This window comes from Pelodiscus sinensis, unplaced genomic scaffold (genome assembly GCF_049634645.1).
Source record: "Pelodiscus sinensis isolate JC-2024 unplaced genomic scaffold, ASM4963464v1 ctg35, whole genome shotgun sequence".
Classification (NCBI taxonomy): domain Eukaryota; kingdom Metazoa; phylum Chordata; order Testudines; family Trionychidae; genus Pelodiscus; species Pelodiscus sinensis.
In genome coordinates, this window is record NW_027465908.1 from 7,094,475 (window position 1) to 7,118,014 (window position 23,540).

Genomic DNA, 23,540 nt, shown 5'->3' on the forward strand with positions numbered 1-23,540 from the left:
CTCCACACCTGAGGATTCCCCTGCCCTTGGCCCCATGACTGCACTATGCCAAGTAGCAGGGCTGGCAGTGGGGCAGCCGTTCCAGCCAGGCACTGGAGGAACTGGGTGCGAGGGGGGGCAGAAGGGAAGGGGCTTGGATTAAAGTTAGGGAGCCTGGTCAGTGGCCAGCCCTGTTCACCATGCTGCCCAAGAGTGGTTCTTGCCCTGCCCTGGCCCAGCTGATCTCCCCTCCAACCCCCCAGTTGCTCCAATGCTAAGAGCCGGATATGCCAACTCAGGGACTTCCCCACAGGCTGCACAGGGGCTGGTAGGGAGCCGCAAACTGGGTATTCGACAGCCTGGGCCAGTGTTGCTCCCTGGCATCTCCAGGAGCTTGTTGAGCCAGGGTCTTCCAGTCCCAAACTGGACATCTGCCTCCCTCATCCCTCCCCCTCTCTCCCTTCCCCCATCCCTTCACAGCTCCCCTCTCCCACTCCTCATAACTTCTGCTCCTCAGCTAGGGAGACCCACTATGCAGGCACAAGTGCTGGGGTCCAGCCATCCGATCTGGGTGTAACTCGGCGTGTGCATTGCTGCCATGCGAGTGACTGTTGTGCTTTGCAGAGTCACAGGCACAGAGCTATTAGAGATGGCAAAGCCCCATTAGGTCACAGAATCTATGGCCCTGGGGCCAGGTCAGGGCGTCTCTTCCTTATATTTGCAAATTGCCTTCCCTGTGTGTGTCCAGTGCAGCTGAGACTCTTTTCTGTCTCTTTTCTCTAGGATGTAAGAAACACCTTGAACATGTAGGTGGCTTGCACTCCTGTCACACTGCACAGCGCAGGGAAAGAGCTTGGAGCTGATGTTGGCACCACATCTCCCCAGGGCTCTACAGCTAGATGTTGGATAGAAATGTCTCTGACTCATTTAATTCTGAGGGTCTCATCCTTGCACAGCAGACCCCATTCAAGAGCAGTCTGACTTCAGATATTTCCTAGAGCTGTCACCTACCTAGGGACTGGCTGCCTCAGGACTGTGGGACTGGAATATGGGTCTGTCACTGCTGGGCACTGGGCACATTTAGACCAGGGCAGCAGGGACCCAGAGTCTGTGCTACCTGAGGGATGTTTAGAGACCTGTGTGGAAGGAGCAGGGGAGGGAGAAGCTGGTGTCTCAGTCTGGTTCCTAGTGGGCAGATTCCTGCAGCCCTTCACCTGGGAACATCCTCTCCCTCATCGCCTGCAGGCCAAAGAGTGAATTGGCCATTGAGACTCAATTCCACTTTTGTCCCCAGCTGGTCTCTCTGGGCCAGAGGTGAAGAACAGCAATGGGACCTTTCAGAATCACATGCAATTGTTTCTGTCCAGGTGTGAGACGGGGCAGTACCAGCTGCCAGAGGAGATTTCCCCTGAACTGGAAGAACAAGTCAGAGGTTTCTCCCAGAAAACGATTGCATTGTTGGAGACTCTGAGGGAATTCAAAGGTACCTAGAGGGATGGAGTAGGGGAAAGTTGTTTAACTATTAGAAACTATTGAATCTGGCCTCTGAAGCTAACCATCCCTGCCTCAATTCCCACATGGAGAATGACGGCCCCATCATGCTACTCTCCTTAGAGGCACTGAGCAAACAGAGTCAACTGCTTGCAAATAGAGCCAGGGGTTTGCAAACTCTGAGCCTCCCATTGGTTTCAAGGGATCCAAATAGGTAAAGTTAATGTCATGGCAACGTCTTCCCCCAGCGCAGCTCTAGGTTATGACAAGCGGTGGTAAGTGACAGAGAAACCAGGTGGGAGGGGATGAGGAGGGAAAAGTAAATCTCACTTTCAGTTTGTGTCTCCTGGGGCAGGGATGAGGCTGCAGAGATGTTGGCTCCATTGCTGGGAGGTGCCGAAGCAAGAGAGGACATGGAAAGTTTCAGACCTTTTCATACTAAACATTTGAGTGTATCTGTCTGGTCTCTGATACAATTGAAATGCAGAGTTCAGAATGGGGACATTATAATAAAGAGGAGAGCCTGGAATCTCACCTCTCTTATCCCTTCCCCCACCAGACACTCTGCCCTCTGCACTGGAGAGAGCAAGAGGAAAATCCCTGGGAGCTTTCAGACAAGGTGAGTTTGCTGGTAGAAATTCTTTAAATGATGAGAAAATTCTTGTGAAAACATCTTCATGGGATTATCTTGGAAGTTACCAACCAAACCCAGTGACCATAGTGCACATAGCCCTAAATCACCCAGTGATCAGTGAGGAGCCCCAGGGGCACTGCATGGGGACCTGCAGACACTTTGAGAAACACTGATGTACAAGGTATGATGCTAAAGGGGTGAAGTTAAAGCACACAACGGACGGCACCTTCAGGCTCAGATTTCACTGCTCAGTCAGTTTCAATATGGGGTTGGTTTCAAACAATAAATAGGCTGAGAGCTGACTGGCTTCCACGGTATCAGTTTGTTTATGGCGAGAAACTTCTGGATACACAAGGGCTCTTCGGTCTAGTGCAGGCCTGGGCAAAATACAGCCTATCTAGCTCACCAGGCCATCGGATGCAGCCCACTGATGCTTAGCGAGCTATGGGCTAGTTCCATGCTTGCCACTTCCCACCTGCAAGCCACTCAAAGCGAAGGTGAGCCCAGAGGTGAAGAGGGAAGGCTACAGGCACTGCTTCCACCCCCAGGACAATCTCATTGGCTGGTTTCTGGCCAGAAAGGAAGCACTTTGCCCCCTCCACTCTGGCTCATAGTTATTCACGCACCCACATGGCTCCGTAGCCGGTGTGAGGGTTGAGCAGGCTCCCTGCCTGCCTCAGAGAGGTGCTTGGCTGCTGGTCGGGAGTCACTCAGGTAAGTCTCCTGGCCAAAGCTTGCCTCTGGCACCCCAACCTCTTTCTTCCCCATCTAGTTCTCTGCCTCCCACTCCACATACCCTAACTCTCTGTTCTTTTCCTGCATCCAAGTAACCCTCATCCCCTTATTTGTCCACTTAGCTGCTTCTCTAAATTAACTTTATTTTAAATATCTCATGAGTAGTTGGCTAATCCAGTGCCCCAGATCACACCTGCCTCCTTCACTCAAACTCCTTTCCAGAACCCTCTTTCACTCCTGCATTCCAACCCCTCACCCAAAGCTCCCTTCTTCTCCCAATGTCCATCCCATACACTGTATTTCCTACTTAATGTCTTGGAAGAGTGCAGCTCTCAACCACTTTCCAAAATCTTGGAGTCTCTCTCCCTCCTCCCCAAACAAAATGAATTGCCCACCCCTGGTCTAGTGGATACAGTTCAGTGAGAGTCAATAACTGAAAGCTGCAGTCAGAGAATTTCAGGCTAGAGAAGAGGCACAAATATTTGATGGGTAAGAGGATTAGCTGCTGAAACAAATGAGCAAAGAACTGATGGGTTCTCCATCTCTTGATGTCTTCATATCAACACTGGGGCTACGTCTACACTGGCCCCTTTTCCGGAAGGGGCATGTTAATTTCATCTATCGTAGTAGGGAAATCCGCGGGGGGATTTAAATATCCCCCGCGGCATTTAAATAAAAATGTCGGAAAAGAGCGTCTACACTGGCCCCGATCCTCCGGAAAAAGCGCCCTTTTCCGGAGGATCTTATTCCTACTTCAAAGAGGTATATAGAGTCCAGCATGTCAAAGTAGGAATAAGAGCCTCCGGAAAAGGGCACTTTTTCCGGAGGATCGGGGCTAGTGTAGACGCTCTTTTCCGGCTTTTCTAAAAGCCGGAAAAAAGCGGCGGACATTTTTATTTAAATGCCGCGGGGGATATTTAAATCCCCCGCGGATTTCCCTACTACGATAGATGAAATTAACATGCCCCTTCCGGAAAAGGGGCCAGTGTAGACGTAGCCTGGGTAACTTTCTACAAAATATGCTGTGGGGAAACAGAGCTTTGTGCATGGGTAGCTGGGCTAGGTGTAATGGCATGTGCCGCAGAGTGGACAGACTGCATGGCTAAGGATATCTTCTGATGCCATTAATCCATGAATTTTAAGGTCTTATCCTGTAAACATTCAGCACACGTGTTTAATAATATGTATCTGAATACTCATATTAACTTCACTTCCTCTCTGTTGTGGAGAGAGTTTATAAAGTTGTGACGGACCGGGTCGTGTCTGGGCACAGCTGAGGGCGTCCGCTCAGGGCGAATTGCTCAAATCCGGGGCTCCTTACAGTCCCCCTGACTGGCGACCTCTCCAAACAGGCCACAAACCAGTCTCACAGAGCGCTTCAGCAGCCTGCCTGAAGCCTCCCGAGCAAAACCCCTCCGACACCCCAGCAGTATCCGTGCCCCAGATGGCCCCGGGCCTATACACAGGTGGGGGGTCCTAGCACCCAATCCCACCTACCCCGAACGAGTTCTGTCCGGTTCCAAGAAACCAGCCACAGATCCCTGGTCAATTTACCCTCTGGACCTTACCCACAAATCACGCTGGCCCAATCCTTTAGAATCTATATCTAAAGGTTTATTATTACAAGAAAGAAAAGCCTGAGAGTAAGGTTATTAAAGTACAGTACGTTACATGCACCGAATCTCCCAGTTCTCGATGCAGGCTCTAGCAGAGATGTTGCAGCTGCTGGTTTAAAAGTTCTTATTGCACATCCTACGATCAGGATGGGTTCACAGGTCTTCCGGGCTCTTCAATCCCTGCAGCGCTGCCTCTGGGATGAAGTGCTGAGCTGAGAACAAAATGGCATCGACCACATGGCCTCTTTATACTCCTTCCTGGCCTCTTCTAGTATGTAGCAGGTCACCTGGTCTTCAGCCTCTCTGTGTTCCCTGCTGGCTGCTCTCAGGACAGCCCCCATTCTTTGGGTGTGTCTTTGGCCCATTGAGAACAATTGTTCCACAGGTAATTAGCATGTCCACAGGCTCCACAGGCTCGGCCCTGCCGAATGCTTAACCACATGCAGGGAAATCTTCAGTTTCTACACAGATTACAGATCTACACACACAGACATTATATACTCACATAAACAGTGTACACAGGATCAGAAAACAACAAGCTCCCATTCAATACCCCACATGGCTCCCTTTCATACAGATTTCTGGGGCCAACACCCCCACCTAGGGGTGCAGCAGCGATCTGGCTGCTTCCCTCCAATCCGGTAATGTGACAAAAGTCTGTGTCAGATGAGAGAACCAAAGTTTGGGCTGCAAATCAATGAAGGATTATAAATACTGCAGCCCAAATTAAATTAAATCTATGTCCATGTCCAGGCAGATGAATATGTGGCTTGTTTAGCAGAAACACAGGGTGCTGAGAACCAAATCCCATTGTTGCAGGCAAAGTAATGTAACTCAAGCCAGGTATTGTGAGAAATAAATACGGCTTTTGGATCTAACTTGTGTGTGGTGTTTATGGAATATCTAGACTCAGCATAGAGTCCAGCATGTTTTCCACCAGAGACAGAGTCTGGGCAGAATTGGGTGTGGAAAGGAATAAAACACTTTTTGAAATGTCTTCAATTCCCCTTCTCCCCCTGACAGGCTGCAGAACACCCATATCTGACTCCAGCTCAGTCCCTGGCCTGCAGAGCCAGGGACAGGAAATGGCCGTGGTGGAGCTAGTGAGCTTCGAGGAGGTGGCTGTGTATTTCTCTGAGGAGGAATGGGCTCTGCTGGACACGGGCCAGAGAGCCCTCTACAGGGATGTGATGCAGGAGAATTACGAGGCTGTGAGCTGGCTGGGTGAGGATTCCTGTCCCCTTGTGTAACAAAAGCTGGGTGGGCTCTGGAGCAGCTGGGTTGGGTTTGGTTCAAGGTCCTTTATTGCCCAAACCCCCAATATCTGCAGTATCTGCTCCAGTAATCCTGGCTCCTGCATGAGAGGTGACTCAGTGACATAATAGTGGTGCTGCTCTTCCCACAGCCAGGGTCTCATTGTGGTTCCAACCATCTTGCCCATGTTGTGCCTTGGCCGGAGGTGTTAGTGGAAGGGCCCAGGCAGGTACCAGAGTTGTGGGGCTGGGTGCAGCTGCTCTTAGCATTTGCAGGGTCCCCTTGTGCTATTGTGCTGAGCCCCTGGAAGGAAGGTGCCAACTCAGAGTCCTTCCCTTCCTCTGGTAGATTCTGTGTAAGCCAGAGGGGCACCAAATGGCAGGCTCGACTGGCCGCTAGAGGAGGGCTGCTGCTGCTGGCAGAGTAGAACCAAGGCTGCAGAAGCGGAGCTGAGCTGCAGGAGCATCTATGAGTGGCAGAGAAGCAGCCCAGCCTGTCTCTACCTTGGCTGGCCACAGGAACAGGCCGGCACTGTCCTGGCTGTCTGCAGGACTGACCGCTGTTGTGGGCAGCTGACAGGGCCCACCATGGCACAGTCAGTCAGGATCAGGAGTGTGGACCATAGGCAGGGCTTGAAGTGGCCAGCTAAGGATTCATTTTCCTGATCAGACAATTCCCCTGCCTCCTTCTGGCTCAGGTAGAGGATCTGAGCCCAAGAGCAGGGCAATTCCATCCCCCAGCCAAGAGCTTTGTGGGCAGAGCCCATAAGGCTCTAGAGCTCCGCTGGATCCTTTCCCTCCTAGCCCTAGAGACCTGACATGTGGCAGCTCAAATATGAGTCCTGGCTAGGGGCGTCTGTCAGTCCTGAAAGTCCTAGAGCTCTCTCCTTATGAGCAGTGTGTTCCTGTCCTGCCCCAGTATGGAACAGGTCCTAAAGGAGATTGAGTTGTATCCTGTAAGAGTGCAGCAGAGCGCTCAGTTCCCCATGGGAGTCAGCTGGTAGATGTACAACATGGTAGTTGTACAGGGGGAGTATGGAATTAGTGTATCCTGGGATCTTGTACCAGCCAGAGACCAGTCTCTGGAAGGTGGGGAAGGAGCCTGTCTGGGTAGGAGACTCAGATCCTGGCTTTGGAAGCAGGAATGGCACAGACCTTAATGAACAAGATCAGCACTTGGTTAATTGCTCCCTGAATGGGTTTTCCTATTTCCAAAGCTCATGTGCTCTCCTGGGTGGAGCAATGGGAAGAGCTGCAGATCCCGGATCTCCAAGGCTGTGAGGAAGGGGAGATCATCAGTGACACCCACACAGGTGAGAAATCAGCTAAACTGACTCTAACCAATGTCTCTGTTCTCATAGCAGATGTTGGTTGTGTGTTTTCATCAAGTCTGACTGGCCCTTCAGCCTGTCTTCAACTCCAGTCTGAGAGTGCTGGGTGGGGAAAGAGTTATGGCGGTGCAGGGTGAACTCAGCTCATGATTATCGTATCTTTCCAGCCATTCTTTGGGTTTGTCCTGCATTTTCTATTCACCATTCAGAATTTTTATTTCAGCTCAGCATAGGGAATGACTCCTGTGTGATTTCTCTCTCTATCCCAGCAGGTGAGGGGATGCTGAATGAGAACAGTGAGAGGAGTCTTCAGGAGGAAGGACGTGAGCGAATGGCTCCATGTGGTGTGTTAGTGGAAAGATGTGAAGGGCATGTTTCTCAGAGTCCTGAGCAAGGAGAGACTCATGAGAGTCAGCGTAGTCTACAAAGGCAGCAGGGAAACCCTCCAAAAGCAGGACAGGATAAATCCAGTCAGAGGAGCAGAAGGTTGAAAACAAATACAGAAACTGTTCAAAAGAAAATCCCCCATCAACATTCACCTTGTGCTTGCAGTGACTGTGTAACTCCTATTAAACATGAAAGAGCCCAAACAGGAGAGAAACCCTTCAGCTGCTCTGACTGTGGGAAAAGATTCAATGACCGGTCACAGCTTGTTATCCATAGGAGAGTCCACACGGGAGAGAAACCCTTCAGCTGCTCTGACTGTGGGAAAAGCTTCAGTCAGAGGTCACACCTTGTTAGGCATAGGAGAGCCCACACAGGAGAGAAGCCCTTCAGCTGCTCTGACTGTGGGAAAAGATTAAATGACCGGTTACAGCTTGTTATCCATAGGAGAGTTCACACGGGAGAGAAACCCTTCAGCTGTTCTGACTGTGGGAAAAGCTTCAGTCAGAGGTCACACCTTGTTATCCATAGGAGAGCCCACACAGGAGAGAAACCCTTCAGCTGCTCTGACTGTGGGAAAAGCTTCAGTCAGAGGTCACAGCTTGCTATCCATAGGAGAACCCACACAGGAGAGAAACCCTTCAGCTGCTCTGACTGTGGGAAAAGTTTCAGTCAGAGGTCACACCTTGTTATCCATAGGAGAGCCCACACAGGGGAGAAACCTTTCAGCTGCTCTGACTGTGAGAAAAGCTTCAGTCGGAGGTCATGCCTTGTTATCCATAGGAGAGTTCACACGGGAGAGAAACCCTTCAGCTGCTCTGACTGTGGGAAAAGATTCAATGACCGGTCACAGCTTGTTATCCATAGGAGAGTTCACACGGGAGAGAAACCCTTCAGCTGCTCTGACTGTGGGAAAAGCTTCAGTCGGAGGTCACACCTTGTTGTCCATAGGAGAGCCCACACAGGAGAGAAACCCTTCAGCTGCTCTGACTGTGGGAAAAGCTTCTGTCAGAGGTCACACCTTGTTATACATAGGAGAGTTCACACGGGAGAGAAACCCTTCAGCTGCTCTGACTGTGGGAAAAGCTTCAGTCACGGGTCATACCTTGTTAGACATAGGAGAGTCCACACAGAAGAGAAACCCTTCAGCTGCTCTGACTGTGGGAAAAGCTTCACTGACCAGTCATATCTTATTAGCCATAGGAGAGCCCACACAGGAGAGAAGCCCTTCAACTGCTCTGATTGTGGGAAAACTTTCAGTCAGAGGTCACACCTTGTTATCCATAGGAGAGTCCACACAGGGGAGAAACCTTTCAGCTGTTCTGACTGTGGGAAAAGCTTCAGTCGGAGGTCACACCTTGTTATCCATAGGAGAGCCCACACAGGGGAGAAACCTTTCAGCTGCTCTGACTGTGGGAAAAGCTTCAGTCAGAGGTCATGCCTTGTTATCCATAGGAGAGTTCACACGGGAGAGAAACCCTTCAGTTGCTCTGACTGTGGGAAAAGATTCAGTGACCGGTCACAGCTTGTTATCCATAGGAGAGTTCACACGGGAGAGAAACCCTTCAGCTGCTCTGACTGCGGGAAAAACTTCAGTCGGAGGTCACACCTTGTTATCCATAGGAGAGTTCACACGTGAGAGAAACCCTTCAGCTGCTCTGATAGTGGGAAAAGCTTCCGTCAGACCTCAACCCTTGTAAGACATAGGAAAACCCATACGGAAGAAGTTATTCACCTGCTTTCACTGTAGGAAATCTTTTAGTCAGTGGTCACACTTTGTTATCCATGAGAACTTTCACAGGAGAGAAATTCTTTAACTGCTTTGACTTTGGGATATGCTATAGCGAGAGTTCAAGGCTTTTTGCATATAGTTGATCCCACACAGATGAGAAACCCTATAGTGGGGGTGAGCAAAATTTTCTGTTAGCAGAATCCAGCCTTCCTAAGACTTTGATCCTGTCCACAAGGCAGTGCCAGGCCCCACCTCAAAATGAGCATGTGCTGAGGGTGAAGGAGCTTAGCCCCATCCCCTCTTCGTGCTTTGTAACCACTAGAGAGGAGGCAGTGCTAGGCTGAGTCTTTGCCACACAACCTGAGCCCGGCACTAGAGGCATTGCTGCCACTGCACTGCCGGCCTCCAGGACCACATAGCCATGTCAGGGGTGCCTCTGGGGCTGTTCCTGAGCTGCATGGCTGCAGTAGCAACACGTCCAGCCCTGGATAGAATGGGTGCAGTAGTGGTCCCTCTGGTCTCTGGGGCTGGTCCTATTCTGTGTGGCTGCTGCTGCAGCAGTGGAGCCTCCCTCTGGGGTGACCAAGACAGTGTGACTGGAGATGTTGCTGCAAGGGGACCCAAAGCCAGGTAATATTTGCTGTCCTTCCCAGACACTCCCTCCCAATCACCTCAATTCCCTTTCCCCCAGCAGCCAGCACCCCCAGATTGTACTGACACCCTCCTTTTTTCTTGCACCCTCTCTCTTGGCCACACATTGCATCTTCCCCTGGCCAGACACCTGCCTGCTTCTGCATCCCAGATCCTTCCTCAAGACCCCAACCCTTTCTTGAGGCCCCATCACGTTATTGGATTTTAAGGTGAGCATACAGATTCCTGCTGTGATCACGGGGAACTGTTTGCCCCAAATTTGGTACAAAGTGGGCCGTGTGAGGTGTCAAACAAAAGCTGATATTGTGCTGATTCTGTGTATGGTATTCATGTACTTGTTTGGAGTTCGTATGGGGAGTTCTGACTATGGGCTCTGCTGATGCTGTGTATGTACTGCCTGTCATGAGGACGGAATGTCCTATGAGTGACTATGCTAGTCAGTATATCTCCAAGGACAATAGTTCTCAAGGTGGCCAATAAACACCTGAAGAATGCGTGTGGAAAGCTGCAAAGCAGCCAGAGCACAATGGCTGCTGGCATATGAAACAGGTCACTTGACCATGTAACTAGCTCTAGCTTGGGAGGCACCAGAAATGAATATCAAATGCCAAGAGGGGGGCTCCATCTTGTCTTCAGTCTTGCTACTTATCCCAGATGCAGCCTTGCTAAGGACAGAGACATGGGAAGAATTGCTGACCCATCCTGACATACGATGTACCCCAAAGACTTATGCTAGTAATTTGTAACATCTCCACTAAGATACTGCATCAAGAATTTGCTGATTGATGTATATAATGTATTCTCCTTAGCAGCCTTTCTCTCAACCTTTTCTGTCTTTTATTAATAATCATTTAGATTCTAAAGGATTGGTCGACTGTGATCTGGTGGGTATGATCTAAAGTATAAATTGACGAGGAATTTATGGCTGGTTCTTTGGAACCGGATGCGTCTGTTCTGGGTTGGAGAGATTGGGCTGTATTACCCCTCACCTGTGTGTAAGCCCAGGGCTGATTGTGGCATAGAAAGAGCTGGGGTATCTGAGGGGTTTTGCTCATGAGGCTTCCTGCAGGCTGGATTGGCAGCTGAAGTGCTCAGTGTGACTGGTTTGTGGCCTATTTTGGAAAGGTCTCCAGTCAAGGGCTGTCAGGTGCCCTGGTTTTGAGCAATTTGCCTTGAGTGGATTCCTTCAGCAGTGTTCAGGCCCGGCCTTCTCCAAACCTGTAGATTACTGTTGCTAATGGAAACGCACTGTTAATTACATAATTAGTCAAGCCATTTTGCTAGGGAAGCATCTGGGCAGTTGCATTTGAATTATTACAGAGATTAAACCTTTTAACTTTCTCATGTTAGTTGATCAAACTTTATTTTAAATTAAGTAAAATATTTATGTCCAATACATACTGTGGAGGTAGGCCTCACTAGCCTGGCCAAAGACTGAACTGTACGCAGTGTATCCTGCGTCAGAAGTGAGCTTCCTAAGCAAGTTGAGCAAGAAACCACAATGCTGTTAAACAAACAAAAAAACAAAAAAAATCGTACTGCTTGCTGTTTATCGGGTCAAGCAGATGTTACCATCTAAGAGTAAAGTGCCTTACTTCCTCTTTTCTCTGTAAATTTCCACTGTGACTTTGTAAGAAGGTATAAATATCTCAGACGTTTGAGTGTAAGGAGAGGCTTGTATCGGTAAGGGGTAACTCCCTTCCATCTGCTACACCACCACCCCCAGCTGGGTTATTAAAATGATTTTGTCTTACTTGAACCCTAAACCTAGTGTGTGTTTATTTCACGACAATTCTGGTGCCGTGACTCAGATCCACACATCCTGCTTTTCGCTCGGGAAAAACCATGGGCCACTCCCTACCTAACTCCAGGCACCACAAGCAAGGTGAGGAGCCTTTTAAATCCCTACTTTCAGAATCAGTAGAGGGCTTCCAGTTGGCTTCAGGTGCTTGGTGGAATTGCTGGATCCGAACCTTTAAACTCAGGTCAGTTCAAAACCAGTGTGCCTGCTTAAAAAAACCCCACAGTTCTGTCAGGAATTTGGAAATAAGAATATTCTGGAGGGAGAGTCTGGTATATAAGTCCGGTTGTTAAATCATGCGTTTGTTGAGTGTGTGAATGTATCTGACAGAATGCATGATTCCTGAGAAATGAGCATTGAGTCTTGTCACCTCCCTAGGATAGACTCCTGGGGCATCCGTCAGCCACCCTGGCTGCCCGCTGCAAAGGAGCAACCAGCTCTAGCAGTTAAAGTCTCAGATGGTATGAGGTCTCAGTGGTGACTAACCCCATTTACCCCTCTCTGTCTCTACTACATCCTGTTACCGGGGGGTCAGGATCACCTCGGTGACAGAAATCGTGAGATGATGCCTGGGTAGTGATGGGTCAGGATCACCTCGGCGACAGAAATCGTGAGATGATGCCTGGGTAGTGATGGGTCAGGATCACCTCGGTGACAGAAATCGTGAGATGATGCCTGGGTAGTGATGGGTCAGGATCACCTCGGAGACAGAAATCGCGGGATGATGCCTGGACAGTGCAGACTTCCCCACTAGTGTACCTGTGTTTCCCTGTGTAAATGAGGTAATAGGTACTTGACAGTCAAAGGAGATTCCCATTCCCCCTTAAGGGGACTCCAGCATACTATATGTATGTGCATTGCTCTCCTAAAACTTGCAAGTTTCTGGATCAGTGGGATGTGTACACATAAAATGATTCATCTAGACAGTTTCTGGTGAATGGTACTTTTAATATAGGTAAAATAGTGCACTTGAAGGGTGCCTTGGAATCCAGAAGATCTAAGATACCCCAGATTCAATGGGATGCCTTTTTCAATTAGTATGAGGTGGTGTCTAAAAGGAAAACTGAATTTCAAATTAGGAGTCTAAAAGACTTGCAAAAAACAAAAAAACAAAAATAAAAAAAAAATCTTAAATTACATTTAAAACAAATCAAGAAAAATTGGCTATTTCTTGAAATCCAATCTGCAGTGGTATAAGAAAACGTCCAAGCGCTTAAATAAATCCCAGGTAAGGAGTCTAAAGGACTCCCCCCAAAAATTATAAAGTCAATTGAAATCTTTTAAAACAATCAAATAAACATTTGGCTACAGATACTTTGTTAAATCTACTAAAAAAAAGAGATAAATTCTGTTAACCCTTAACTGGTTAACTGCATAAAAGAATGGAATGTATACATTGTAAATTTATTGTAAAAGCTGCACCCTTAAAGGTTAAATTTGCTCTCTAAGAAAACAAATCATACACTTTTGGCTTGCTTTCAGATCCAAGGTTGTATGAATAACAAACTGCCTGTTTAGTTCAGAAGAATGTGGGGTCCGCTGTCCCCCATAAGTAAGCTTGTAACATTGTATATGATTCTTTTCCAGAAAAAAAATCTTTTTGATTGCTGGAATAGTAACTAGCAAATGCCTTGTTTTAAAAAAGTTTCTAGCAGAAAATTCTCTCATCACAATAATGTAACGCTTCACATGTTAAAAACCCTAATCAGCAGTACAAGAGAGAAATTCAAACATGCCACCTTGAACTTAATAATCGAACAATAAAGTAATCCATTCAAACCCTCTAAAACTGGTGTGCAAAACAGAAGCATACCATTGAGTAACAGCAGGCGAATCAAAATTAGCGAAGACATCTGTAAAGTATACTAAAATATAATGTGCCACCCCCACGGAGGTAGAAATATTTTCTTTCTCCTTCAGAACATCAAAAAGCACTGGTACCAACTTAAAAAAAAAAAAGCAACAACCATGGTTTTCTGTCATGACATAATGTTGTTTTTGTGGTAAGTCTAACTTCAGTACTGGGCAAATTAGTCGAAACAATAGTAAAGAATAAAATTGTGAACCATGTAAAAGAACATAATTTGTTGGACAAAAGTCAACATGGTTTCTGTAAAGGGAAATCCTGTCTTACTAATCTGTTAGGGTATGTCTACACTACAAAGTTAGTTCGAACTAACGGACGTTAGTTCGAACTAACTTTCATAGGTGCTACACTAGCGCTCCGCTAGTTCGAACTTAATTCGAACTAACGGAGCGCTTAGTTCGAACTAGGTAATCCTCATTCCACGAGGCTTAAGCCTAGTTCGTACTTACTAGTTCGAATTAAGGGCTGTGTAGACCCTTAATTCGAACTAGTGGGAGGCTAGCCCTCCCCAGGTTTCCCTGGTGGCCACTCTGGCCAACACCAGGGAAACTCGTCTGCCCCCCTCCTGGCCCCGGACCCTTTAAAGGGGCACGGGCTGGCTACGGTGCCCGTGCCAGGTGCAAGCCTGCCAGCACCCAGCCAGCAGACCCTGCACCTGGCACGGATCGAGCCACCCACCCGATGCCCCCCAGCCCCCCCCTCTTCCCGGGACCAGGCTGGCGGCTCCCAGGTGCTTGCCCGGGACCGCAAGAGGCAGGCACCCGCCTGGGCTAGTGCGGACATCGTGGACCTCGTCCACGATCTCCGCACTAGGCACAGGAAAGTGGCCAGCTAGGGCAGGAGAGCTGCCAGCCTGGCCACCCAGGAGCAGGTGTGCATGAAAATCAAGGGGGTCCACTGAGACCCCCAACCCTGAGCCCTGAGCTTACAATGGCCGTCCTGGGTCAGACCAAAGGTCCATCTAGCCCAGTAGCCTGTCTGCCAACAGCAGCCAACCCTAGGGACCCTGGAGGGAATGGACCGAAGACAGTGACCAAGCCATTTATCTCGTGCCATCCCTCTCCAGCCTTCCACAAACCTTGGGCAGGGACACCACTCCTACCCCCTGGCTAATACCACTCTATGGACCCAACCTCCATGACTTGATCTCACGTTCCTTTAAACTCTGTTCTAGTTCTAGCCTTCACAGCCTCCTGCAGCAAGGAGTTCCACAGGTTGACTCTTTGCTTTGTGAAGAACAACTTTCTGTTACTAGTTTGAAGCCTGCTACCCATTCCTTTCCTTTGGTGTCCTCTAGTCCTTCTTTATGGGAACTAATGAAGAACTTTTCTGTATGCACCCTCTCCACCCAACTCCTGCTTTTAGAGACCTCTATCCTGTCCCCCCTCCGTCTCCTCTTTTCTAAGCTGAAAAGTCCCAGTCTCTTTAGCCTCTCTTCATATGGGACCTGTTCCCAACTCCTGATCATTGTAGTTGCCCTCCCCTCTCCCACCCTCTCTCTTCCCCTCTCCCACCTCCTTTTCCCAGTCTCCCCCAGTTTTGTTCAATAAAAACAGATTCCATTTTTGAATACAATTGTCCTTTATTTTGTACATCAGGAAGAGGGGCTAGGGAGGGGTAAGTGGAAGGAGGTGAGGGAGGAATGGGGCACGAGCCCCCGATGGGGAGGACTGGGCTGGCTCTGCGGGCTTCTGGGTGTGGAAGCTCTCCTGCAGCCCCCCAATTACCCTCTCTCCCCAGATGGCAGCCTGCGGCAAGTGCAGCCGAGCTGATGGCCGAGTGGTGTGATGTGCCCAGTGTGGGTACTCCGGGCACTCCAAGCCAGGACTGCTTTGCAAGCGGGGCACCCCTGAGAACTGTCTGTCCGGGGTGGGGGTCGGGTCCCTTTAAGCGCAGCCCTCGGCTAGCCTGAGACAGCATCTCCACGCTCTAAGTCCTCCTCTGATGCCCTGCAGTCACTGCTTCCGGCCATCCTTAAGCCCTGTTCAGGGTCCACTCAATGTGGACATGCTAGTTCGAATTAGCTTAGTTCGAATTAACTAAGTTAGTTCGAATTAGCGCTGTAGTGTAGACGTACCCTTAGAGTTCTTTGAAGGGGTTAACAAACATGCAGACAGGGAGGATCCAGTAGATATAGTATACTTAGATTTTCAGAAAGCCTTTGACAAGGTCCCTCTTGTTTAAATTACATGGCCATGGGATAAGAGGAAAGGTCCTTTCTTGGATTGAGAACTGGTTAAAAGACAGGAAACAAAGGGTAGGAATAAATGGTAAATTTTCAGATTGGAGAGGGGTAACTAGTGGTGTCCCCCAAGGATCAGTCCTGGGACCAGTCCTTTTCAACTTATTCATAAATGATCTGGAGAAAGGGGTAAGCAGTGAGGTAGTGAAGTTTGCAGATGATACAAAACTGTTTAGGATGGTCAAGACAGAAGCAGACTGTGAGGGACTTCAAGAAGATCTCACCAAACTGAGTGATTGGGCAACAAAATGTCAAATGAAATTTAATGTGGATAAGTGTAAAGTAATGCACATCGGGAAAAATAACCCCAACTATACATACAGTATGATGGGGGCTAATTTGGCTACAACAAATCAGGAAAGAGATCTTGGAGTTATCGTGGACAGTTCTCTGAGAACTTCCACGCAGTGTACAGCGGCAGTCAAAAAGGCAAATAGGATGCTAGGAATTATTAGGAAAGAGATAGAAAATAAGACCCAGAATATCTTACTGCCCCCTGTATAAAACTATGCTATGCCCACATCTTGAATACTGTGTACAGACGTGGTCTCCTCACCTCAAAAAAGATATTTTGGCCTTGGAAAGGGTTCAGAAGAAGGCAACTAAAATGATTAGGGGTTTGGAACGGGTCCCATATGAGGAGAGGTTAAAGTGACTGGGACTTTTTAGTTTAGAAAAGAGGAGACTGAGGGGGGATATGATAGAGGTCTATAAAATCATGAGTGGTGTGGAGAGGGCCAATAAAGAAAAGTTATTTATTAGTTCCCATAATAGAAGAACTAGAGGACACCAAATGAAATTAATGGGGAGCAGGTTTAAAACTAATAAAAGAAAGTTCTTCTTCACACAGCGTGTAGTCAACCTGTGGAACTCCTTGCCAGAGGAGGCTGTGAAGGCTAGTACTATAATAGAGTTTAAAGAGAAGCTAGATAATTTCATGGAAGTTAGGTCCATAAACGGCTATTAGCCAGGGGATAAAATGGTGTCCTTGGCCTCTGTTTGTCAGAGGCTGGAGAGGGATGGCAGGAGACAAATCGCTTGATCATTGTCTTCGGTCCACCCTCTCTGGGGCTCCTGGTGCTGGCCACTGTCGGCAGACAGGATACTGGGCTAGATGGACCTTTGGTCTGACCCAGTACGGCCGTTCTTATGACCCAGTACGGCCGTTCTTATGTTCTTATGACCCAGTACGGCCGTTCTTATGTTCTGATGGTGTTTTGTGTTGTTTTAATATGTTTTGCAAATGTGCATAGAATATTGTTTTTAAATAAAAAATAATTTAAGTAAAGCAAAAGTGTAACTTTAAACAAAACAAAATTAATAATTGGGCCCAATCAATTGGCAACTCAAAATGTAGTAAAAAATAATAGTATAAAAATTGTTTAAGTTAAAAGAATGTAACAATGTCTCCACTGCTCCTGCTACTCTTATGGAGCTGAAGGAAAAAAGCAAAATTTGCACTGTGAAAAGGAGGCTTGAAAGTGGGGTACCAATCCCCTTCCACTGGGGTCGCTTTGCTTAAATTGCCATACTAAGGAAATATTTAGCTTTTGCAACTTGAACACTAATTATAAAAGTGGTTTAGCCAGAGATGACAAAGAATCTGTAAGTAACACAACACGGGCAAGTGAGACATCAAAATATTTAAATACAATGAAGAAACTAGTAACCCCACCATTGCAATAATGGCCACTTGCCCTGCTATTCATTGGTGCCGGGCACCTTAAAAGGCCTAAAAAAAGAATTAAATTAAATGATCTTTTGCTCGCCTTTCCTACCCTTAAAGGTTGTAAATAAGATTCCCTTGTTCTCTTGACTGCACTAACTCACGCCTGCATTTTAGTTAAAGGACTGTCTGCCAATATTTATACTTACTCCCGATATGCCTTTGGCGTTGTCCATAATTGTAGACAGTTGTGAAAGCAACGTGGCTTCCTTACCTTTGCTGGTTTCCCCATCTACAATAGCTGTTATGTAAATGTACTTTGTGTTTTCCTTTACCCTCCTCCTTGTCTATTGTCAAGTGTCAAGCACACTTGGCCCCTTCTGACGAAGTTACCTATAAAAATGCCTTTGCTGATCAATCAGCAAAGAATGCAGCCCTTTCTGGCCCTCAGGCTCCTAAACATGTTCTTGTCTGCCCTTCTGTAGCCCAGCCAATGTAGGCGTCCCTCACAGAACTGGCTGGGCTACAAGGCAAGGCACCTGAGACTGAAAAAGCAGACTGGCTGCGGCGGGGATTCTTGATGCACTCCGACTTGCTCCGGCCGCCTGGTTGTGCCTCAAGCCCTCCTGCTCTACCTTGCTCTTGCTCGTGTGCCCCACTCGGTGGCCCACACGAGCACAGGGGGGATGATTGCAGTGGTGCAGCAGGATTGGTTCGCCCTACATTTTCCTGCTGTGGTGGCACAGTACTGCAGTACTGTTTAGTTTATAGCATTGGACAAAGGGTAAAAACTAAAATTGCAGCAACCCCCCCCCGCACACACACACTTTGGGGACCCTTTGTGAATTTACAAATGGATTTTGTACAAATGCCTACATCTTGTGGATATGAGTACATTCTTGTAATCATTAATATGTTTTCGGGATGGGTAGAAGCTTATCCTTATAAACATGCTGATGCCATATAATATGTAAACCAAGGTGGAACCAGACTTCTGGCACTAAACATTAAAAAGGCCGTAGAGCAGTTTTTAAAGTAAGAGATGAGGGAAAGCCGATTGGTGCGGAGATGCACATAAATCAGATGGAGACTTCTCTTAGAGGAGAATCCGTTGATAGAGATTATCTAAGCTGTAGTCAGAAAGAAAGGAGGGGAGAGGACAAGCCATGGGCCAGAGTAGACAAGCAACTGCATATAAAGGAATCCAATGCATCAGGGAAGGGCAGACAAATAAGCAGTGGCAAATTTTTAAAGTGCTTCTACACAAATGCTAGGAGTCTGACTAATAAGATGGGTGAACTAGCGTACCTCATATTAAAGGAGGAGATTGACATAATAGGCATCAGTGAAACCTGGTGGAATGAGGAAAATCTGTGGGACACAATCATACCGGGGTATAAAATATATCGGAAGGATAGAGCAAGCCAGGTGGATGGTGGAGCGGCACTGTATGTGAAAGATAATGTAGAATCAAATGAAATAAAAATATTAAATGAAGCAATAGGTTCAATAGAATCGCTATGGATAGTAATTCCATGCTCCAATAATAAGAAATTAGCAGTAGGGATATATTATCAACCACTTGACCAGGACAGCGATACTGACATTGAAATGCTGAGGGAGATTAGAGAGGCTACCAAAATAAAGAAGTCTATAATAATGGGGGATTTTAATTATCCCCATATTGACTGGATACATGTCACCTCAGGAAGAGAAGCTAAGATAAAATTTCTCAGTGTCTTAAATGACTGCTTCTTGGAACAGCTGGTACAGGAACCCACAAGGGGAGAGGCAATTCTCGATTTAGTCCTGAGCGGAGTGCAGGATCAGGTCCAGGAAATAACCATTACAGGACCGCTTGGGAATAGTGACCATAACATAATAACATTTAACATTCCTGTGGTGGGAAGAACACCTCAGCAGTCCAGCACCCTGGCATTTCATTTCAAAAAGGGGAATTACACAAAAATGAGGAGGTTAGTTAAACAGAAATTAAAAGGCACAGTGACTAGAGCCAAATCCCTGCAAGCTGCATGGAAACTTGTTAAAGACACCATAATAGAGGCCCAACTTAAATGTATACCCCAAATTAAAAAACATAGCAAGAGACCTAAAAAAGAGTCACTGTGGCTTAACCACCATGTAAAAGAAGCAGTGAGGGACAAAAAGGCATCTTTTAAGAAGTGGAAGTCCAATCCTAGTGAGAGAAATAGAAAGGAACATAAACACTGTCAAATCAAGTGTAAAACTGTAATAAGAAAAGCAAAAAAAGATTTTGAGGAACAGCTAGCCAAAAACTCAAAAAGAAATAACAGAATGTTTTTTAAGTACATTAGAAGCAGGAAACCTGCTAAAAAACCTGTGGGTCCCCTAGATGATTGAGATATAAAAGGAGCAATCAAGGACCATAAAGCCATTGTGGAGAAACTAAATGATTTCTTTGCTTCAGTCTTCACGGCTGAGGACTTTAGGGAAATTCCCAAATCTGCACCGTCCTTTGTGGGTGATGAATCTTAGGAACTGTCCGGGATTGAAATGTCATTAGAGGAGGTTTTGGAACAAATAGAAAAACTTAATGTTAACAAATCTCCGGGATTGGATGGCATTCATCCAAGGGTTCTAAGAGAACTCAAATGGGAAATTGCTGAACTATTATCTGTGGTTTGTAACCTATCCCTTAAATCAGCTTCCATACCTGATGACTGGAAGGTAGCTAATGTGACATCAATATTTAAAAAGGGCTCTAGAGACAATCCTGGCAATTACAGACCGGTAAGTCTAACTTAAGTACCAGGCAAATTAGTTGAAACAATAGTAAAGAATAAAATTGTGAGGCACGTAGAAGAACATAATTGGTTGGGCAAAAGTCAACATGGTTTCGGTAAAGGGAAATCATGTCTTATTAATCTATTTGGGTATGTCTACACTACCCTCCTAGTTCGAACTAGTGGGGTAATGTAGGCATACCACACTTGCAAATGAAGCCCGGGATTTGAATTTCCCGGGCTTCATTTGCATAAGCCGGGCGCCGCCATTTTTAAATCCCAGCTGGTTCGAACCCCGTGCCGCGCAGCTACACGTGGCACGAACTAAGTAGTTCGAACTAGGTTTCCTAGTTCGAACTACCATTACTCCTCGTGGAATGAGGAGTAATGGTAGTTCGAACTAGGAAGCCTAGTTCGAACTACCTAGTTCGTGTCACGTGTAGCCGCGCGGCACGGGGTTCGAACCAGCCAGGATTTTAAAATGGCGGCACCCGGCTTATGCAAATGAAGCCCGGGAAATTCATATCCCGGGCTTCATTTGCAAGTGTGGTATGCCTACATTACCCCACTAGTTCGAACTAGCGGGGTAGTGTAGACATACCCTTAGAGTTCTTTGAAGGGGTTAACAAACATGCGGACAAGGGGGATCCAGTAGATATAGTATACTTAGATTTTCAGAAAGCCTTTGACAAGGTCCCTCACCAAAGGCTCTTGTGTAAATTACATTGCCATGGAATAAGAGGGATGGTCCTTTCATAGAACCACTGATAACGCTTGCCAAATCACCAATGAAACTTATTCTGAGTTTCTACCTTGGGACCCTACCACAAAAAGCCTCTCTAGTGTTCCCTATCATTGGTATTTGCTTGGTCCAATGCTTAGAGGAAGACAGAGATGGGGTTGAAACATAACTGGTACAAAAAGCTGAGGCCAGCTCTGTGGGAAATATGCTAGTCACTGGGATCAAAGAGGATTTACAACTGTTAAACACACTAACCCAGGGCATCTCCTATTGTGCGGGCTGCATGGCCATACCAACTTGCCAAAATATTGGCATCGTTGGTGTGCAGTTGAAAGTGCTCTATTAATGCCCAACGCAATATTTAGAACAAAAGAACTGCCCCAGCAGTGGTCCCATGAACAAAAGTGGGGGCTCCAAATTCCATCTTGGATAAAAAAAACTTTAAAAAATGTTTTTATTAACCTGTCTCCCGCTGCACCGTTGAAACTTGAGGCCCAAATAAATCAGTTAGCACTTGCATTAGAAACAGTGGCAAATGACACAGCCCAAGGATTTGAACTTATTATGGAAGAAGCTAAGCAAAATCAGGAAATGACATTAAAAAACCGACTAGCATTAGATTAGTTGCTAGCCGAACAAGGAGGCGTATGTGCCTTAATTAAAAGAGGACCATGCTGTACATATATTCCCAACAATTCTGGTAACTTGACCAGCATCATTAAAAGCATTAGAAAAATCTCCTAAAAGGTAAATAACCTCCATAGTTGGTCATTGTGGGAATGGGCCACGGCCAACATAAGCTTATGGGGACAGAAAATGTTACAATAGATATTATAGGGGGTAAGAATTTTTTTGCGTAATTATCATTGTTATTCACTTGCTTAAAGTTTTAATAACCAAATTATGTATAACCACCGCAAAGGCACTTAGCCCTACAATGTCACGATAAATTCAACCTATGTATCTGAAAATGCAGCAAAAGGAAGAAGACATTGACAAAGAAATACAAAGCCTAATGCTGGTTAAAGGACAATCCTAAGAGGCAAAAGCAGGTGATGAGACAGCACGGTCTATTCAGTGATTGATCTTTGGATAACGAGTCATGAGAGGGACGTCTGCAGCTTGTCTACTGCACTCTTGGACTGATGAAAGTGTGAGATTATAAAGGGGGGAATGTGGAGGTAGGCCTCGCTAGCCTGGCCAAAGACTGAACCGTACGCAGTGCGTCCTGCATCGGTTGAGCAAGTTGAGCAAGAAATCACAATGCTGTTAAACAAACTAACAAAAAAACACACTGCTTACTATTTGTTATCAGGTCAAGCAGAGGTTACTATTTAAAGACAAAGTGCCTTACTTCTTCTTTTCTCTGTAAATTTCCACTGTGACTTTGTAAGAAGGTATAAATATCTCAGGCATTTGAGTGTGAGGAAGGGGTTTGTATTGGTAAGGGGTGACTCCCTGTCGTCTGTGACAACCTCCCTCCCAGCTGGGTTATTAAGGTGGTTTTGTCTGTCTTGAACCCTAAAGCTAGCATGTGTTTACTCCACGACAGCTGGGAGCAGCCGAAGCCAAGTGCCCTGTTCTACTGTGTCAACAATTTCTGAGGTGACATGAAATCCCCTCTCCAGTTTCTAACCCTGAAATAACATCATCTTTAGGATGTCATTCCCGGCCTCTTGATACAGCCCTTGAACTCTGATTGCAGAACAATGTCTACACTGGTGGGTTCTTGTGCAAGAATGGCTGTTCTTGTGCAAGAATCTGCAGAGCATCCACATTGCCCGCCCACTCTTGCGGAAGGTAGGAATAAGAGATCCTCCGGAAAAGGGCTTTATTCCGGAGGATCGTGCCAGTCTAGACACTTTTTTTCCGGCTTTTCCCCAAGCTGGAAAAAAAGCAGCAGACATGTTTATTTAAATCCGCTGGGGATATTTAAATCCCCCGCGGATTTCCCTATGCTGACTTACCTGATTTGCATCCCTTTTCCGGAATTTGTGGCCAGTCTAGACGTAGCCAAGATGTTTGCTTACCAGAGATGGAGAGATGCCAAAATAGACTAAGCCATATTGAGAAAGGCTCCTGCCAAAGCCAGGGATTGAGCCAGAGACCTTCAAATTTTCAGTTTAATACGCTCCCAAATGAGCTACTTTGACAACTGTTTGCAGCTTTCTGAGGCCAACACTTCTCTCAGGCATGTTTCTCTCTGCAGTAGTGGTTTCCTTCTTTCCAACACTCCTTCCCATTTAGCCTTTTTCTGAACCAGCAGTTCTACCCGTGGCCAGGGGAGGCCTCTTCTGTGACCCAGAAACACATAGGAAAATGTGATAAAAGGGCATCATGAGGTACCACTGGGAGTTGAACCCAGGATCTCCTGTTTACTAGACAGGTGCTTTAAGCCAACTGAGCCATGGTGCCCGCCTCAGGAAATTTGGTGAAACTGTTCTATTCTATGGTCCCAGACAACATCATTGACTCCCAAAGTGCAGCCAATCCCCATTTCCCTCCCGCCCTGGCAGTGTCTGGCTCCCTGGTCACAGAAGGCTACAGCTCAGTGGGCAGAGGCTCTAACATGCACATCTCCCCCAGCCGCTGGGACTGTAGAGTGGCCTTTGAGGTTTGGCATAGTTGAGGGGAAGGAGAAGTGCAGCAAA

The 23,540-nt window shown here is 46.9% G+C and overlaps 1 protein-coding gene and 1 non-coding gene across 6 annotated transcripts in view; one reads left to right on the top strand and one right to left on the bottom strand.

The window, feature by feature from the left end:
- Nucleotides 1-23,540, top strand: part of LOC102461677 (uncharacterized) — a 185,343-nt gene that overhangs the window by 118,863 nt on the left and 42,940 nt on the right. The window contains exons 6-9 of one of the 5 annotated variants that reach the window (XM_075916436.1): nt 2,030-2,089; nt 5,479-5,679; nt 6,926-7,021; nt 7,309-11,565. The exons of 2 other annotated variants lie outside the window; for them this stretch is intronic. In XM_075916436.1, the coding sequence (XP_075772551.1) occupies nt 2,030-2,089; nt 5,479-5,679; nt 6,926-7,021; nt 7,309-9,062 (2,111 nt within the window). In that variant the 3' untranslated portion in view covers nt 9,063-11,565. Of the gene's footprint in view, nt 1-1,024; nt 1,463-2,029; nt 2,090-5,478; nt 5,680-6,925; nt 7,022-7,308; nt 11,566-23,540 lie in introns of those variants that run through there. 2 more of the 5 variants (XM_075916441.1, XM_075916438.1) reach the window with 2 other exon arrangements.
- On the bottom strand, nt 23,230-23,304 carry TRNAT-AGU (transfer RNA threonine (anticodon AGU)). The gene has a single exon. It is a non-coding gene; the product is annotated as a tRNA-Thr (tRNA).